At 39.7% G+C, this 20139-nt stretch overlaps 1 protein-coding gene across 2 annotated transcripts in view; it reads right to left on the bottom strand.

Moving 5' to 3' along the window:
- tpra1 (transmembrane protein, adipocyte asscociated 1) overlaps positions 1 to 16232 on the bottom strand; it is a 32093-nt gene extending 15861 nt beyond the window's left edge. Inside the window, exons 1-6 of one of the 2 annotated variants that reach the window (XM_062056152.1) lie at positions 16027 to 16232; positions 8473 to 8644; positions 8270 to 8402; positions 6022 to 6108; positions 1008 to 1080; positions 836 to 915 (exon numbers count right to left, since the gene is read on the bottom strand). In XM_062056152.1, coding sequence (XP_061912136.1) covers positions 836 to 915; positions 1008 to 1080; positions 6022 to 6108; positions 8270 to 8402; positions 8473 to 8644; positions 16027 to 16126 — 645 coding nt within the window. In that variant the 5' untranslated portion in view covers positions 16127 to 16232. The remainder of the gene's footprint in view (positions 1 to 835; positions 916 to 1007; positions 1081 to 6021; positions 6109 to 8269; positions 8403 to 8472; positions 8645 to 16026) is intronic. The other variant, XM_062056160.1, reaches the window with a different exon arrangement.
- Positions 16233 to 20139: the final 3907 nt, after the last annotated feature.

Genomic DNA, 20139 nt, shown 5'->3' with positions numbered 1-20139 from the left:
TTATTGCCATTGTTTGAGAACGGGTTCACAAACTAGGAATTTTTCTTGGTGCAAACGTGCGACATAAAACACATATAACACATATTTGGTAATAAAAAGATCTGATAGCTCAGTTACAGCTCTTTTTATTACCAAATATGTGTTATATGTGTTTTATGTCGCACGTTTGCACCAAGAAAAATTCCAAGTTTGTGAACCCGTTCTCAAACAATGGCAATAAAACTATTCTGATTCTGATTCATATTGTGTTTTTAAAAGCAATGGAAATTATGTTTGGAGTAAATAACAACAGCCTTCCAGCTTGTATTCTTAGGTTATTTCAATTAAGAGGAGGAAACTATAATTTACGGGGGATATTGATTTTTGAAATAGGTAAAGTAAGAAGGAATATAAATGTATTTCAGTTTTAGGAGTTAAATGGTGGAACAAGCTCAGTGATGAGTTGAAGACATGTAGTTCTTTGTTTATGTTCAAGAAAACCTAAAAATTATAAAATATAGTAACAATTACTTTCATCCCATTGATTTTTTTAACGTTGATGTTCCAGGTAATCTAATTTTCAGTGAATGTATAGGATAGGCAAATATAAGCTTTGGCTACAGCCTATTCCTTTTTCGGTCATTCTTTTTCTTTTGTTTTTCTTTTTGTGTGTAAATGTGTATGATTGTTAAATATGTCTAATCTGTACTGTTAAACTGGTCACACAAAATGGTTGATGGTTGATTATATGACCGAAATAAACTTATTTCATTCATTCATTCATTCATGTGTCAGGGGACCACATCACTCCTACTCCAACTGTAAATTTTTGACACTTCCTGTCTTGTGAAATGACCTGTGTGATGGAGTAGGCCAGGGCCAGCACAGCAGTGATGGCCAGAACACGCTTGATGCTGGATTTACTCTCCAGGTGACCTAATACATAGGGAGCACAGAAGGAAAAACTGCTTTTAAACATTTGGAAAGATGTATATGTACCAGGAAAACAAACTATAGGGCAAACGAACCGAAAGCCAGTCCAAGAATGACAACACTGAGTTCAATTGCCAACAGGAAGAAGCGGGTGATTTCCCATAAGACCTAAAGAAAGATAAAACAAAGATTAGGAGAGTCCACCGCGGCGAAACAAACAGAGAAAAAACATTACATAACCAGCCGTTACAATGTTAGCAGTGAGAACAGAGTGTGCAGATATCTAGTAAACTATGTACGCTCGGCCTTTTCTTGTTCACGGTCATGCTGAGTGAGGCTCATATCTGGGGAGTATTTCCTAAAAGAAGTTTAAGTGGCAGCTGCTTCAAACTAATATTGGAACTAAGGCTGAAACGACGTTTCGACGTAGTCGACGTCATCGGTTACGTAGATACGTTGACGCCGTTCTTGTGCGTCGACGCGTCGCATATTTACGTCACACTACCGTCATGGCGAAGCGCAAAGCAGACGATGCGAGCGGTGCGAGCGAGGGGGAAAAATCACGCCAAAAGTTGTCAAAAGTGTGGAAGTATTTCAATACACAGCCTAATAATGTTGTTGAATGCACACTGTGTCGAGCGTAAATGGCCTATCATAGCAGCACAACGGCTATGAACGAACATTTGAAAAGAAAACCATCAACCATCAACTAGTCAATCGTCCGTGTGAGCATACGTTGTCATCATTACACAAAAACATGAATGTGTCATTTGTATCTGCTAGGGGTGTAACGGTACGTGTTTTGTATTGAACCGTTTCGGTACGGGGCTTTCGGTTCGGTACGGGGGTGTACCGAACGAGTTTCTAAGCTAAAGCTAACTTTAGCTGCTAAAGTCTTAACAAGCTGCTTCGCTCCTGCCTCTGTCTCAGCACGCAGCATTGTCCCACCCACACAACCATCTGATTGGTACACACGAAGCATTATCAGCCAATCAGCAGTGCGTATTCAGAGCGCATGTAGTCAGCGCTTCAGCGTGGAGCAGATAGGTGTTTAGCAGGTGAGCATCAGGCAGCGGACTCTCCCCAAATGATAATAAACACCTCCCAGTCAACTACTAGTAACATCACTATGAGCCCGTTGACCTTCTAGAAACTTAAACTGCAGCTCAGCTCACTCGCAGTCCTGGCTTGAGGTGAAGGCTAAGTACCTCTCAGTTCCAGCCACATCGACCCCTTCTGAGCGCCTATTTTCAGCTGCTGGGAATATTGTAAACAAGAAAAGAAGCAGAGCATGTAGACATGCTAACCTTTCTTCATTACAACTGTTAGTCACTCACTGGAATGAGTAGAATTGGTTATTGTGTACTGTGTTGGACTGGATGTTTATTTTACACATTTTAAAAGCAATACTTAATGTTTACAGTGCTCCAGAATATTTAGATTGGCACTTTTTTGTATTGGATGTTTATCTTTATTTTTGCACATTTTAGCAAATAAGCAATACTTCCACTTTTGTTGAAATGTTTACACTGTTGTTACAGAATATTTCGTTTTACACTTTTTTGTATTGGATGTTTATCTTTATTTTTGCACATTTTAAAGCAAAATAAGCAATACTTTTACTTTTGAAATGCTTATACTATTGCAGAATATTAAGATTTGCACTGGATGTTGACTTTTATATTTGCACATTAAAAAGCAAATAAGCTACTTTTAATTTTGTTAAAGATTAAAAGTTTTAAATGTTTACATTGTTACAGAATATTTAGTCATGTTGTTGTCAATGTTGACTGAGTGGCCATACTTCTTTTTTTTTGTAAATAAAAGCCATGCCTTTCGAAAAAACTGGCCTACATTTATTTTTTCATCTTCATTTTGAATAAAAAAATAATCGGTAAAATGAAAAATAATCTATAGATTAATCGAAAAAAATAATCTATAGATTAACCGATTAATCGAAAAAAATAATCTATAGCTTAATCGATAGAAAAATAATCGTTAGCTGCAGCCTTAATTGGAACATTATAAACCACACTTTTTCTGCAGGCGAGCTACTTTTCAATTGACCAAGTGGAGGGGATCATTCATATATATCATGTATATTGATTTATTTATGAAGAGATGTTAACAAGTTAAAGGTGTTTAATGATAATACAAGCATGTTTCTTTCATGAAGACAAGAATATAAGTTGGTGTGATTCTGATGACTTGCATTGGGTGGAATCAGACAGTAGTGATGATAACTTCCACATTTTCAAAAGGAGGAAAAAAAAAGTCCTCCTTTTCTGTCCAATACCACATACCTGCCAACTGCTGCTGGCGGTCCCCAGATCCAGGCTAAAGACCAGAAGGGACAGAGCCTTCTCCGTTGCCGCCCCTAAGCTCTGGAACAGCCTTCCCCTCCACATTAGGTCGGCCCAGAGCCTGGGGGTCTTCAAAACCCTTCTTAAGACCCATCTCTTCTCGCTGGCCTTTAACCTGAGCTGAGCCCGCCCACTAGGCCACCATTTCTAGTCCCCCCGCCCCACCACTTTGCTTTATTTTTTATGTTTGTTTGTTTTTTTCAATTTGTCGCACTTTTATTATTTCATTATTTTTATCTTGCAATTTTACTTTTTATCCGAACCCTTTCACCGTATTTCTTTTGCACTATCTTGTTTAGCTTATGCATTGTTTATGTTCTTGGTTTTTTTGTTTTGTTTTTTGCTCTATGCTTTTTAACCTGTAAAGCACTTTGTTCCAATTTAAAAATTGTTGTAAACGTGCTATATAAATAAAGTTGCCTTGCCTTGCCACATGAAAGTGGTTGCTTTTTGCCATCTTATTTGTCCAGCTTCCATACTCCTATTTATGCACTTTACAAGAAATACATTGGTGGCAAACTCCGTAGCTTGCTAGCTTGTGCGCGCTAGTTTTCTGAGACTCTTATTTTGTTAGCGGAGGCAGGATGAAGCAGCGCTTTTACTGTCAAGACAGGAACTGTGCGGTCGGTCTTTATAGAGTTTTGACGGTAGGTACGGCGTGAGAGTCTGTTGAAAGAGTGTTTCTCGCCTTCCTGTCGGTCGTTTTTTCTTAATAATGATCTGGCAGCAGCCAGCGTCATCTCACAAGACCCTCGGGTGCCGTGAATGTCAATCAAGTGACCAAAGTCACGTCTTGGTGAAGATTGATGATCCAGCATTTTTAGGTCTATTTTTTTAATGCCTTGTTGGCGATCGACTGACACACCCTCCGCCATCCATGTAATGGGCACCCCTGGTATAAACTCTGCAAGAAGGGATTCTTGCCATATGTATTTTTTAACATTAAGTCCTTAGCGCCTCATCTTATTTTTTATTGATATATATTGTATTTCCTCATATGTAATATGGATGAAATGGATACAGGGTATCCACAAACCCAATTTTAAAACGATTATACGCATTCAAAATTTAATGAACTGGTACAAGAACAATATTGGGAAAAAAAATTGTGTAAAAAACAAAAATAAAACAGATTCAAAACAGATTTGTAAAAAGAGAAAGTACTATAACCTAAAAGGAACTGAGTCTTTAAAAAATATCTACATTTAAAACAGTAACAATGGAAAGATGCATTTCAATCAAGGGTGTGCGTTATGGAACAAACTTGACAGTGGAACAAAACAAAAATAAAAAATCATGATAATAAAAAGATGTGAATTAGTTGTTGAGCTGTTTGGCCACAATACCCAGCAATATGTTTGGAGGAGAAAAGGTGGGGCCTTTAATCCCAGGAACACCATCCCTACCGTTAAGCACTGTGGTGGTAGTATTATGCGCTGGGCCTGTTTTGCTGCCAAAGGAACTGGTGCTTTAAATGGGACAATGAAAAATGAGGATTACCTCCAAATTTTTCAGGACAACCTAAAATCATCAGCTCGGAGGTTGGGTCTTGGGCGCAGTTGGGTGTTCCAACAGAAAAACTACCCCAAACACACGTCAAAAGTGGTAAAGGAATGGCTAAATCAGGCTAGAATGAATGTTTTAGAATGGCCTTCCCAAAGTCCTGACTTAAATGTGTCGACAATGCTGGAGAAACAAGCTCATGTCAGAAAACTAACAAATTTAGCTGAACTGCACCATTTTGTGAAGAGGAGTGGTCAAAATTTCAAGCAGAAGCTTGCCAGAAGCTTGTGGATGGCTACCAAAAGCGCCTTATTGCAGTGAAACTTGCCAAGGGACATGTAAGATAATACTAACATTGCTGTACAGTATGTATACTTTTGACCCAGCAGATTTGCTCACATTTTCAGTAGACCCATAATAAATTCATAAAAGAACCAAACTTCATGAATATTTTTTGTGACCAACAAGTATGTGCTCCAATCACTCTATAACAAAAAAATAAGAGTTGTAGAAATGATTGGAAACTCAAGACAGCCATGACATTATGTTCTTTACAAGTGTATGTAAACTCTTGATCGCGACTGTATATATATGTATGTATGAAGTAGATCACCTCAACTTGGTCATTTGATAAGTAGCACGCCTCCTATCTTTTTATTAGGTGTGTCAAAAGAAATCCATTTTCGAAAAATCTGGATTCTTACTTTCTTCTTAATGAATTAAAAACACTTAAAATCGATTTAAAATTGTTTTATTTAAAAAAAAAAGTATTTTGTTTTATTTTATTTTATTTCAATCTGTCCTGCCCAGCCACTCAGACTGCTGTACATATTTACTTTAGAAAAGAGAAGTGTTGGATACTTCTCTTGTTGCCTTATTTGTATTTGACTTTATTAAATGTTTGGCTATAATTGTATTAAACAAAACCAGATTTCTTTTAAGTAATATAGAAATGAATCAGAGCTGTATAATGGTTTTATGAAGGAATTAATCAAAGAACTGGCACCTAATGTTAATAAAAAGGTATTGAACATTTTGCATCCAGAATCGATTCTGAATCGAATCGTTACCCCCAAGAATCCAATTGAATCAAATGGTGTGTTGCCCAACAATAAAGGAATAGTGTGGCACAGTAGTTCTTCTTACTGAGAGTCGTTTCTAGCATGTTGTCCATCTGGGTATAGCAAACAGCACTGGATCTAATTGTGTGGTGTAGGTGTGACCAACAACTGTCATTTCTTACCTTGTCAATGATGGTGGCAGAGCTGGACGCACTGACAGTCATTGATACAATGGCCCTGGTGATTCCCACTGCTGCTACCACAAATACCTGAAGAACACGCAAACATGTTAGGGAATATTCTACCATCCAGTAGGAACAATGTGACTTTTTACGGCATAAAGAGGCAAATATCCTGCATCGACTGCAGCGCATGGTACGTGCTGCTGAGAAGGTGATTGGCTGCAAACTCCCACCACTCCAGGACCTGTTCTCCTTCAGGACCAGGAGGCGTGTGGGTCGGATCACAGCTGACTCTTCTCACCCTGGACACAAACTATTCTCCCCTCTCCCCTCAGGCAAGAGACTACGGTCCATCCAGACCCACACCTCCCGCCACCTGAACAGTTTTTTCCCCTCGGCCATCAGACACATGAACAATAACAAGATCTGATAGCTCAGTTACAGCTCATGTTATTCTATTCTGTGTTATATGTTGCACGATTGCGCCAAGTAAAATTCCTAGTTTGTGAACCCGTTCTCAAACAATGGCAATAAAAACTCTTCTGATTCTGATTCATGCTGTGTTTAGTGCATTAAGACTCTGCACGGTACAACGTTGTTCGGACACATTCATGGAAAGGAAATAAAAAAACAAGTAAAGGAACTGACCATTCAGGGACTAATACCAGTTCTTCCAGGATTTTGCGATTTTGAGCCAATTCCCAAAAATTTCAACCAATCCCCGCAAAATATGCGCGACCTTGCAACTTTTGTCCGATGCCTGCAACTTCCCTGCACATTTTGGCCACTTTGTGTCATTTTCCCCAATCAAATTTGTCTCTGAGCGACGGTCAAACGCACACGTCCGGTCAAAACGTATGTTTGTTTTTTTGTGTAGCCAAAGCAGAAATATCAAGCTTTATTGCAGACTCCAACATCCAAGTAGATATACAACCACATACAGTACATAAAACAAAACAAAAAATACAGTATAAAAGGCATTATCACATAATATTAAAACAATGCTTGTGCATTTTCAGTAAAAGGAATCTAATAAATAAATAAAATCAGCAATAAATTTTTTTTTTTTTAAGTTTTATATTTTTACTATAAAAATGCATCTACACATTATATAAATGGCAGAGATACCAGTGTTTCCATATATAGGATTGGTACATAACAGAACTACACTTAGGATTGGTTATCTGTATAAAAAGTTAATTCTGTAGTCTACATATAAACTTAAACACCAGTTTTCTCAGGGTGGCGTGGAAGGTGTTTATCCCTAAATCACAAAAATATACAGTAACAATATTTCATTTCTTATTGCTTAGCACCGAGCCTTCTGGGTAATTTAGTATATAAACATTTACTTCCTATTTCTATGTATTTATGTAACCGCCATTTATAAGCGGTAACGCAATTAGGAACATGTTATCACTTGGAATGCTGAACGAGATGTTGACGTGTGATGATAAAGTCTCATCTATCATTTATCAACAATAAATAGCGCTGTACACAGCTCTCAACAGTATCTTAACGTGCGGAGGGTAAATGTGGACCAGGGATGTAACGATATGACAATTTCATATCAAGGTTATCGTGACCAAAATTGTCACGGTTATCATTAGCGCAGTATTGTTGCATGTGCTCAAAAAGTACGCAAGCGCACAGCGCAATGTTTTGACCAGGTTTTTTTTAAATAACTAAAATAAATAGAAAACCCACTGTTTTACATGTTTCTTTTGGTTCATTGAGTTTTATAATTGTATATAATAGCATAATTTAAACGAAAAGTACGCAACACTTTTTTTTTCCTGGCGGACGTTGTGGCATTCTACTCTGTTCAGCGGTCCTTGAAGGAACCGTAAAAACCCCTCAGTCTCGTACACATTTGAGTTTAGAACGATCACTCTGTGCTAAGACAGCACAGCTTGTAGGTTTAATGTGCACAATTAAGTGTCTTAGTCGCTCAGACCGCAATGTGTTTGTACAAGTTTAGATTGGGGTATGTCGTTTCTTATTTTTTTTATCGATTAAGAATCGCTACAAATAAGAGTCACGATTAATTGGAAAATCAAAATTTTTTTGACACCCCTAATCAATAAAGTATTTGTTTTTGTCAATAACCCGCCAAAACTTAAGTCGCAACTTTGCCAAAAAGCTGCCGTGAATTCAAGAATTTTAGGCTGCGCCACAGACAAAAGAGCCAGCAAAATCCTGAAGGAACCGTAATAGAAGTCAGATTGACGGTGGTTTTGAGTCCTACCAGCAGGTAAAAGGTGATGAAGATGGGGCTGGAAGTGAGTCGAATCTTGGCCCTGGCTGAAGGCAGCTTCCACATCAGGAAAACCAAGAAAGCCACATTAGGCACGAGAAGGAGAAGGTCCCAGAAACGCACCCTGGAGAGGTGAAGACAATCATCACTGGCAGTGTCAGAAATGACCCTTCTTTAGTTTCAGCTGCCATTACCTAGAGTTACCAACGTCCTCATACAGAACTTGGAGACATCTATGAGGCTTGCTGATGTTGGATTCAGATTCGGGAATCCAGGTAGGGAATGCAGAGGTGTTCTCCAGCGGCGAGGACGTGGCGCTGCCATTGCTAACCACAGCTGTCACTGTGGCTAGCATGTTTTTTCCTCCTGAGGGGGAGAAACATTGTCTAACACCTTGTGACTGATATTGTATCATGTAGGAAGATTAACAAAAGAAACTTTGAAACTGCTTATGAATGCTATGGAAACCTGTCAGAGAGCCAAAATTAAATTAAAACTAAGTACACTGAGGACGGTCCCTAGACACCATGCATTTTGGACATTGTAACTGACATCACACTACGGAGTTTAATTTGTCTCTTTATTACGGAAGCTTTTTTGACACTGAATTTTGTGAACTGAATTTTTGTTACATCAAATTATTTTGAAAATTTAATTGAAGTGTTTTAAAATACAGTGCATAAAAATGCAATGTAAAAAAAAATCAGTGTATAAAAACAGCGCATAAAAATTCAGTGTAACAAAAGCATCAAAATAAAAAAAATTAGTGTATAACAATTCAATGTAAAAAAAAAATCAGTGTCAAAAAATAACTATAAAAATGCGGTGTAAAAAAATTCAGTGTATAAAAAATCAGTGTATAACAATTCAGTGTAAAATAAATTCCATCCATCCATTCATTTTCTACCGCTTGTCCCTTTCTGGGTCGCGGGGGGTGCTGGAGCTAAATTCAGTGTAAAAAAAAATCAGTGTATAACAATTCACTGTAAAAAAAATCAGTGTATAATATTTCAGTGTAAAAAAAATTCAGTGTAAAACAAACTATCAAAATTTGGTGTAAAAAAAATTCAGTGCAAAACAATTCAGTGTAAAAAAAAAAAAATCAGTGAAAAACAATTCAGTATAAAAAAATAACTATAAAAATGCGGTGTAAAAAAATTCAGTGTATAAAAATTCAGAGTAAAAAAAAAATTCTGTGTAAAAAAAAAAACCTATAAAAATGCAGTGTAAAAAATAATCATTGTCGAAACATTTGCTGCTTCAAAAAGCAACACTCACTTCCAGTAAATTAAGATTGTAGCAATCATCCTGACTCAGAACCAGCCAATGAGGTGCAAAACAGCATAAAAAAGGCAGAATACAAGATAATTAACATATTTTCAAACTACTGAAATGATTCCAATGGTTACAATTTGCATTTTTGAGTGTCATACCTCCATAGTGCAAATGGTTTTACTATGTTGTACCTTACGGTTGTTTCTTTTCTGCTTTAAGACAAACATGAAATGACACCTTAGAGCAGGGATGTCAAACATGTTTTTATTGACGGCCACATGGCAGTTATGGCTGCCCGCACAGGGCCGCTCGAACAGTACCAGGGAATAATCTAGTAAATAGATAAAGATTTGCCTGATTAAATTATTACACATTTGCTTTAGCATTCAATTACAGTTTTTACGAATGCTGTAAAAGGCATCTGATTTCAGAGGGACGCCAATAATATCTGTTTCTCAGATGTGGTCCTCAGTTGTAATACACTTTTCCACCACTTGTGGCAGTAGTGACAATATCAAACAGAAGAAGTCTGCAGCTAAAGTCATAAAAGTTTTTTAAGTGCAAAAATTATAACTTCAGTGGTGAAGCTGTATTTTCATTTGCACATTAATTTGACTGACATTTACAGTATTTTCCGCACTATAAGGCGCACCTAAAAACCTCCAATTTTGTCAAAAGCTGACAGTGCGCCTTATAATCCGGTGCGCCTTATATATGGACAAATATTGAGCCACAACAAACTTCATTTTCATAAAGTTTAGGTCTCACAACTACGGTAAACAGCCGCCATCTTTTTTCCCCCGTAGCAGAAGAAGCGCGCGGTGCATGCTGGGATATATGACGTTTCATTTCCATTTGTGTGTTTATGTAAAGACCCCAAAATGGCTCCTATTAAGTGTGTTGTCTGTCTAATTATAAATAATGCAGACGAGGCGTGTTGGCTGAGTTCTCAACGTTTACTCACAGCGTGCTCATAACCACATTCTAACTGCCGGCATGGCGAGTCTTGGCGACGGACAAAAACGCTTCTCAGGGCTCGTCACTCCCGTTGCATGCTGGGTAGTGTAGTTGTTCTATTCCCTAGCCTAGCTCATAACATCACATTAAGAGACACGCTTACGCGCTTAATTCAATATTCGTCGTCATTCCGGGTGGATTGACAAAAGAACTACAGCCGCTAGATATTGGTGTCAACAGGGCATTTGAAGCTAGACTGCTAACTGCGTGGGAACAGTGGATGACAGAAGGCGAACACACGTTCACCAAGACGGAGACAGCGCCGGACGACATACGCCACTATCTGCCAGTGGATCGTAAATGCCTGGGCTGATTCAGTCTCAACTGTGGTCCGAGCTTTCAGGAAGGCAGGAATTGTCACTGAACTGCTGGACAACAGTAGCGACACTGACTCCATTAATGACGACTTCGACGAGACGGAGTCGGCCATTTTGGATGCCGTATTCGCCCAACTGTTTAATTCGGACACTGAAGAAGAAGAATTCGAGGGATTCGTGAAGGAGGAATAACTTTATAAAGTGAGCTTAACATGTTTATTTTGTGTTGTGTGACATTATCGTTTGAGAAACGTTGAGTTATTGATATTGTTATTGCTCCACACTATTTTGACTGTTACTATTTTGTGATTGCGCGTTTGATTTACCGTAACACGAGTAAATCAGCTGTTTATTCATTTTGGGAGTGAACAGAGTTGTCAGAACGCTGGTTTGTAATCTATTAATAAAGTTTGACTGACCTATCTGACTGTTTTGTTGAGATAGGTGTGCCTTATAATCCGGTGCGCCTTATATATGAACAACGTTTTTAAATATGCCATTCATTGAAGGTGCGCCTTATAATCCGGTGTGCTTTATATATGAACAAAGTTTTTAAATATGCCATTCATTGAAGGTGCGCCTTATAATCCGGTGCGCCTTATAGTGCTGAAAATACAGTAAGAAAAAGAACAACATTTTTTCACAACATATTTGTAAGTACATTTATTCCTCATCGGTTTTTATGAGTGCCTTCTTTTACAGTATGTTTGATTAATTTTTATTTTTTGTAATCAGTCTGACCAAAGCCTTGATAATAATATTTGTGATTAACACGTGTTTTGATTTCATTTGACAAGGTTTACCTGTACGTAGGTTAGATATGATTTTTAAATACCATTAGAATCTAGAGTAAGATTACTAATTCAGTGTTAATATTTGTAGTGGAAAAGTTGGGTCCTGAGGTGAAAAAGGTAAAGAACCCCTGCTTTACAGAATATTACTGTATATGGCACTGTTTTTTACTGTAAATTTCCAACAAACAAGCTGCCAATTTTTTATTACCCTAAAATCTACGACTGTTGTTTTTACAGTGTATTACTGCAAATGGAAAAACGGCAGCTCCGTTGCCAGAATGTTTCTGTAAAAAAGTGGTACTGTTTTTCCATTAACAGTATTGTGATGTAAAAAGTACCCTAAATTTACAGATAAAAATTTGACAATTTAGTCACCAGAAGTTTACTGTAAAATACTGTGTCATTTTTACAGTGTACAATTTGATGGGTAACTTGCTTTAAAAAGTTGGGCAGATATTTAATTATTTACAAAATAAATTAAAAAAAATAGACTATATGATAATATATTTGTTGCACTATTATATATAAAATATATATAAGATACGCATGCATTAAGATTAAGTACTTCATTGACGTATGCTGTTTCCAGGCTTTCACGGCCCATATAAAATGACGTAGCGGGCCAGATCTGGTCCCCCGCCCTTGGGTTTGACACCTGTGCTTTAGAGTAGTGATTGTCAAACTGAGTTGCGCCTATAAATAATGGTACGCCACAGAATCCCTTGATTTGAGTACATTGTTTTATTTTCCTATATTGAAACCGTGTTTCACGTTACAGTGGCAGAAAATATTAAATGAAACCTCACACTTGTTTTAATGAATACTTAGGCCTACTATGCTACTGTATTTTAATGTTGGTCATTATTGTGGTGCATGGAGAACCAAGTTTTTTTTTAGGTGGTACTTGGAAAAAGTTTGAGAACCACTGCCTTAGAGTGTTATGAATACAAAAAATGTACATATATTATGCTAGTGGTTAGAGTGTCCGCCCTGAGATCGGTAGGTTGGAGTTCAAATCCCAGCCGAGTCATACCAAAGACTATAAAAATGGGACCCATAACCTCCCTGCTTGGCACTCAGCAACAAAGGGTTGGAGTTGGGGGTTAAATCACCAAAATGATTCCCGGGCGCGGCGCCGCTGCTGCCCACTGCTCCCCAAGGGGATGGGACAAATGCAGAGGACAAATTTCACCACATCTAAGTGTGTGTGTGACAATCATTGGTACTTTAATCTTTAATCTTAATCTTAATGTAAACCCGTTTTTTATGTAAAATACTAATATACAACATTTACTGGGGTCAACAAACACAACAGTAAGCTCTACCGGTATACTCGCTCAAAGTATATATATAAAAAAAGTAGAAGCTAATTGTGTGAATGCTCCAAAACATTCACGCATGGTTTTCTACACCAAAATTCATCTATTTATTATTATTCAACTTATTCTTCTTCTCCAGATTTGGGCGCAATCTATCTTCCACATTGTTCACCCGATTCAAACCGTTCCAACTTCAAACTGTTCAGCCTATTCGGGAATCGCGGGCTTTCCCTTGACAAATTCCAAAAATTCCCGGATTTCCCAGAATTCCAGGTTTTCCGGGACATTTTTCCCATTCAAAACGAATTGGCCATTTTTCAAACTTCCACCATTTCCACCCTTTTTTTTGGAGACTACTCCTTCCACATTCTTCAACGCATTTCAACCCTTCCACCGTCAAAACATTACTCTTAATCAGGACGTAAAACACAGTTGTTTTTTGAACTGGAAGAATTCCCGGTTTTCCCGAAATTCCAGGAATTCCGTAATAACATTTCTCAATTCAACATGTTACTACTTCAACATTTCTCGACCGATTTGAAAAATTCCAAAGCCAACCATTTCAACTCATTCAGGACCATTCAAGTTTTTGACCATTTTCAAAAAAATTCCCGCTTCCCCTATTTTTTGGTAAATTCCCATTGAAATGAATGGGACATTCTTCAAAGTTCCACAATCCCCACATTCTTCAACACATTCCACCATTCTGGAAATTCAAACTACCTTTTTTCCAAGTTAAAAAAACTTCCTGATTTTCCCGAAATTACCTAATACCATTTAACACGTCAACATTTCTTGCCCGATTTAAACAATTCCAACACCAACCAATTCAGCTTATTCAGGACATTCACGCTCCTAATAATTTTTTTTAAAATCCCGCTTTTCCCAAAAATCCCCCAAATTCCAGGAAGTTCCCATTGAAATGAATGGGAGATTCTTCAAAGTTTAACAATTCTAACATTCTTCAACCCATTCCACCATTCTGGAAATTCAAATTTCTTGCCCGATTTAAACAATTCCAACACCAACCAATTCAGCCCATTTAGGACATTCAATCTCCTAATCATTTTTTAAAAAATCCTGCTTTTCCCAAAAATCCCCATTGAAATGAATGGGAGATTCTTCAAAGTTCCACAATTCCCACATTCTTCAACCCATTCCACCTTCAACACATTCCACCATTCTGGAAATTCAAACGACCCCTTTTCCAAAAATTTCCAGATTTTCCCGAAATTCCCTAATACCATTTACCACGTCAAAATTTATTGCCCGATTTAAACAATTCCAACACCAACCAATTCAGCTCATTCAAGTTTTTGACCATTTTCCAAAAAATTCCCGCTTTCCCTATTTTTGGGGAAATTCCCATTGAAATGAATGGGACATTCTTCAAAGTTCCACAATCTCCACATTCTTCAACACATTCCACCATTCTGGAAATTTAAACTACCCTTTTTCCAAGTTAAAAAAAATTCCAGATTTTTCCGAAATTCCCTAATACCATTTACCACGTCAACATTTCTTGCCAACCAACACCAACCAATTCAGCTCAATCAGGACAGTCACGCTCCTAATCATTTTCAAAAAAATCCTGCTTTTCCCAAAAATCCCCACAATTCCAGGAAGTTCCCATTGAAGTGAATGGGACATTTTTCCAGGTTGCACAATTCACTTTTTTCAAACCATTCCAACATTCAAACTAGAGATGTCCGATAATATCGGCCTGCCGATATTATCTGCGGTTAAATGCTTTAAAATGTAATATCGGAAATTATCGGTATCGTTTTTTAAAATTATCGATATCATTTTTTTTTCTTCATCTTTTTTTTATTAAATCAACATAAAAAACACAAGATACACTTACAATTAGTACACCAACCCAACAAACCTCCCTCCCCCACTACACTCATTCACACAAATGGGTTGTTTCTTTCTGTTATTAATATTCTGGTTCCTACATTATATGTCAATATATATCAATACAGTCTGCAAGGGATACAGTCCGTAAGCACACATGATTGTGCGTGCTGCTGGTCCACTAATAGTACTAACCTTTAACAGTTAATTTTACTCATTTTCATTAATTACTAGTTTCTATGTAACAGTTTTTATATTGTTTTACTTTCTTTTTTATTCAAGAAAATGTTCATTTATTTATCTTATTTTACTTATTTTTTTTTAAAAAGGACCTTATCTTCACCATACCTGGTTGTCCAAATTAGGCATAACAATGTGTTAATTCCACGACTGTATATATCGGTATCGGTTGATATCAGTATCGGTTGATATCGGTATCTGTAATTAAGAATTGGACAATATCAGAATATCGGATATCGGCAAAAAGCCATTATTGGACATCCCTGATTCAAATTATTCTTACATTCATACTACATTCCGTCAGCATTCCACTTCAACTTCAGCATTGGAGCATCCACACGCAATTCCTTCAGGAATTGCCTCTTCTAGTTTATTAAAATGTGGCCTAGTGGTTAGAGTGTCCGCCCTGAGATGGGTAGGTTGTGAGTTCAAACCCCAAAGACTATAAAAACGGGAGCCATCACCTCCCTGCTTGGCACTCAGCATCAAGAGTTGGAATTGGGGGTTAAATCACCAAAAATTATTCCCGGGCGCGGCCACCACTGCTGCTTACTGCTCCTCTCACCTCCCAAGGAGTGAACAGGGGATGGGTCAAATGCAGAGGACAAATTTCACCACACCTAGTTTGTGTGTGACAATCATTGGTACTTTAACTTTAACTTAAACATTCGCTTTGTTTTAAAACATCACTTTTTTTTCAGAGAATGTTACCGGTTAGCCGAAGCTGCTAGCTAGCCTACCAGTGTACTTAATAAAGTGGCATTAATGCATTCCAAACAGGCATTTCGCACATCGACAGCCGATTAGTGACATTCACATTAATATTTCTCATCAGAATCGATTCTGATGAGAAACCACCGGTTTTTTCTTAGTGTGAAAACAAAAGTGAAAACCGTGCGAACGCGGTGACGCTAATCCTGCGAAAATACCTTGTTTTACCTTCTCAGAAGACTCGTATCCCCTCGTCCGAATGAAAGTGAAAATGTGTGGTAAGAATACACCGTCACCGTATGGCTTACATAGTGACATAAAAAACAGAAAGGTCTCTAAATTGTTTATTATTCCGAGACATGTTAGCGCGCTGGCGAGTTTCGTTGACAAATACCAGCGATAGTCATCTGATATCTCGGCAGCCTCGCTGGTCGGCACATCTCGCGAGATTATACGGTGACGTCATATGTATGTTCCAGTGCGCATGCGTCAGACCAAATAACCCGTTTTTGATAACAAAATATGAAATTAACTTGTACCGTTTTTCCATTAGACACAGACACAAACACACACGCACACACACAGACACACACACACACACACACACGCACACACACACACACACACACACACAAATATATATATATATATATATATATATATATATATATATATATATATATATATATATATATATATATATATATATATATATATATATATATATATATATATATATATATATATATATATATATACATACATATATATATATATATATATATATATATATATATATATATATATATATATATATATATATATATATATATATATATATATATATATATATATATATATATATATATATATATATATATATATATATATATATATATATATATATATATATATATATATATATCAGTGGCGTGCAGTCACTAGAGGCAGGGGAGGCACGGCCTCACCTGCCATCATGGAAAGAAAAAAAAAGTAAAAAGAAAAAAAAACATTAAATTGTTATATGTATCCAGTGATTATACTAAAGTTATTTTCCATTTAACTTCACCAGTTTTAGATTATTTTTATTTTTATTTTCACATTTGCCGTTCAAATACTGAGAAGAGACGGTGCGGTGACCAGCAGCCAGTTGAGGCACGTCACTGCGTTGTGCCTCGCCCTCAACATGGATTGTGCGCAATGACTCGGCTAACTGCTGGCTTGCTGTGCAGTGAGACCGTATTGCTATATGAATTAGATTATACATTTCCATAGTTTAGTTAGCTGAGGTATATAATGTACAGTGTATTTTGTCAACAACTGCATGTGTGTAACGTATTTTTAGTGCTGAGCGATCATAAATCTGCTGCCAAGACACACTGTGTGAGGCTCGTCTCATAACCCCGCCTCCTGGTGCCGGTTAACACTCCCGCCGCAGAATGCATCGCCCGACGGGAGCGCCACACCAACCAAAGCCCACACCCAAACCCTCCACGTGCAAGACCGAATCCACCCAAAAAAAGTCACTTAACAAGAAGCCAAAAGTGCAAAAACAACAATGCTCGCGCGGCGCGCCGGAGGAGCCGTGAACAGGGACACAACATTAGGTACACCTGCAGAATGCAGCGCAGATTTCATATTTCATTCATTCACAACGCTCCCGCATTTATAAGTAAAGGTAAGACCATAATAACGTTTTTTTAATTAAATGTGCTTTATTGTGTGCTACAGTTTGTAAGTGTAAAGTTAAAGTTAGGTTAAAGTACCAATGATTGTCACACGCACACTAGGTGTGGTGAAATTTGTACTCGGCATTTGACCCTTCCCCTTGTTCACCCCCTGGGAGGTGAGGGGAGCAGTGGGCAGCAGCGGCGCCGTGCCTGGGAATAATTTTTGGTGATTTAACCCCCAATTCCAACCCTTGATGCTGAGTGCCAAGCAGGGAAGAATGCTGGTATGAGCTTTTAAACATAACCCGTTAACTGCTGCCAATCAAATTGTGAATAACATACTCTTTAGGGTTCATATGTTTGTAAATCTGACTGTGAAGAAGTCAGTGCCTCACCTGACATGAACGTCACCGCACGCCACTGATATATATATATATATTGTAATGCCCCGCAGTGGAGAAGGAGTCACACAGACAAGGATGCGCTGCTCAATCGCTTTATTAACAAGCGGTAACTCGTTGTAGTTAAAAAAAGTAACGCACACACATACAAGAGCTGCTGTTAGCCACAACTCACGCTCACACACCCTCAAGTTCTCCGCCAACTCACCCGCGCATGCGCGTTCCCCAAACCCTTAAAGACACAGTACACTAATGCAAATATCACAGATATTACACTGCCTCCCCCTTTATGAAGCCCCTCGCCCCGAGGGGTCAACAAGAAAATCCCTGAACCTCGGCGGTCTACGCCTCTGTCTTTGTGGCCGGCCCTGTTCTGACTCAGGTCCATCAACACGTGGCGCTAGCGGCTGAACAGGGACGACAATGGTGGAATATGGGGAACCTTGATCCACTAACTGTCCATTGCCATCTGGTGAGGCAGGCGCCGTCTCAAACTGAGGAACTACTCTGCCCCTGTAGGGTGCCTAACGGTCTCTATGCAGGACAACTTTTCGGCCCTTAGGGAGCACTGCAACTCTGTAGACTACTTCCCCCACCCTCTCAAGCACCCTACACGGACCGTCCCAATGACTGTCCAACTTGGGGCAACGTCCTTTTTTCCTTTTGGGTGTGTACACCCAGACCAGCTCGTCAGGCGTAAAGTCCCGGCCCTTGCTCCGCACGTCATGGTTCCTCTTTTGCCTCAAACCAGCCTTCCCCAACTGGTCTCGTGCGAAGGAATGTGCCGCTTCCATCCGATCCTGCAACTTCCGAGCGTACTCCAGTCCCGGCCGATCCTCGGTACTGCCTGGTGGTCTCCCAAACGCCAACTCAGCAGGTGTCCGGATCTCCCGACCCAACATCAGTTTGGCAGGGGTGCAGCTTGTGGAACTTTGAACCGCGGAACGGTATGCCATCAGCACTAGTGGAATATGCCGGTCCCAGTCATGCTGATGGTTGGCGGTGAGGATGGCTAGCTGCTGCTGCATGGTGCGGTTAAACCGCTCCACTAGTCCATCACTTTGCGGATGCAAGGGAGTCGTGCGTGTCTTTTGCATGTCCAGTCTTTCACACAGGGCAGCAAAAACCCTGGATTCAAAATTCCTGCCCTGGTCGCTGTGGAGGATATCTGCCGTTCCAAAGCGACTGAACATGCCCTCCAGTAAGGCATCAGCCACTGTCTCCGCTTCTTGGTTCGGCAGTGCGTACGCCTCCGGCCACTTAGTAAAATAATCCATCGCGCAAAGCACATACTTGTTTCCTCTGTCTGTTACGGGAAAAGGGCCCATAATGTCCACAGCTACTCTCTCCATGGGTGCTCCAACCCCTTGCTGCTGTAGCGGTGCGTGTGACCGGTCCTGGGGTCCCTTGTAGGCTGCGCACTCATCACAGCGCCGACAGAAGTCCTCCACGTCCCGCCGGTGCTGACCCCAGTAGAACCCTTGGCGCAACCGACGGAGCGTCTTTGTGCTGCCAAAATGCCCTGAGCCCGTGCCCCCATGACACGCCTTCAGCACTGCGTCCCTCAGAGTCTTCGGTACCACCACCTGCCATCTCTCCTCCCCGGTGGCCGGCTCCTTCCACGCACGCTGCAGTACGTCGTCCCTGATGCGCAGCACAGCAAACTTACTCCACAGGCCCTTGGTGCCGACTGACAGCCCCAACACGCCATCCCAGGGTGGTCTCCTACCACTCTGGACCCATTGCCGCACTGGTTTGAGATCGCTGTCTTCCCCTTGCCTGGCCGCCCATTCTGCAGCGTCCACAGTCTCCAAGGTGCAGCATGAAGGCCCGTCAGCGGTCTCATCTCCGCGCAGCTCCTTCTCTCTGACGTCTCGCCGGTCACAGTAGCTACAGCCATCAATAGCACACGGCCGCCGAGAGAGAGCGTCTGCATTGGCGTGCTGCGCCCCAGCACGATGACACACACTAAAGTGGAAAGACTGCAGCTCCTCCAGCCATCGCGCCACCTGACCCTCTGGTTCACGAAACGACATCAGCCATTGAAGTGCTGCATGGTCTGTTCTGATGGTGAAGGACACGCCACACAAGTAGTACTTGAAATGGCGTACAGCCAACACAACAGCTAACAGTTCATGTCTGGTCACACAGTACCGCCGCTCACTCTTGTTGAAGGTGCGGCTGAAGTAAGCCACCACCCGTTCACATTCTGGGCCCACCTGCGACAGCACCGCGCCCATTCCAACATTACTGGCGTCCG

The sequence above is a fragment of the Entelurus aequoreus genome, linkage group LG01, assembly GCF_033978785.1.
Source record: "Entelurus aequoreus isolate RoL-2023_Sb linkage group LG01, RoL_Eaeq_v1.1, whole genome shotgun sequence".
Lineage (NCBI taxonomy): Eukaryota > Metazoa > Chordata > Actinopteri > Syngnathiformes > Syngnathidae > Entelurus > Entelurus aequoreus.
Note: the sequence above shows the minus strand (reverse complement) of the source record. Positions and strands in the feature narration are given on the sequence as shown.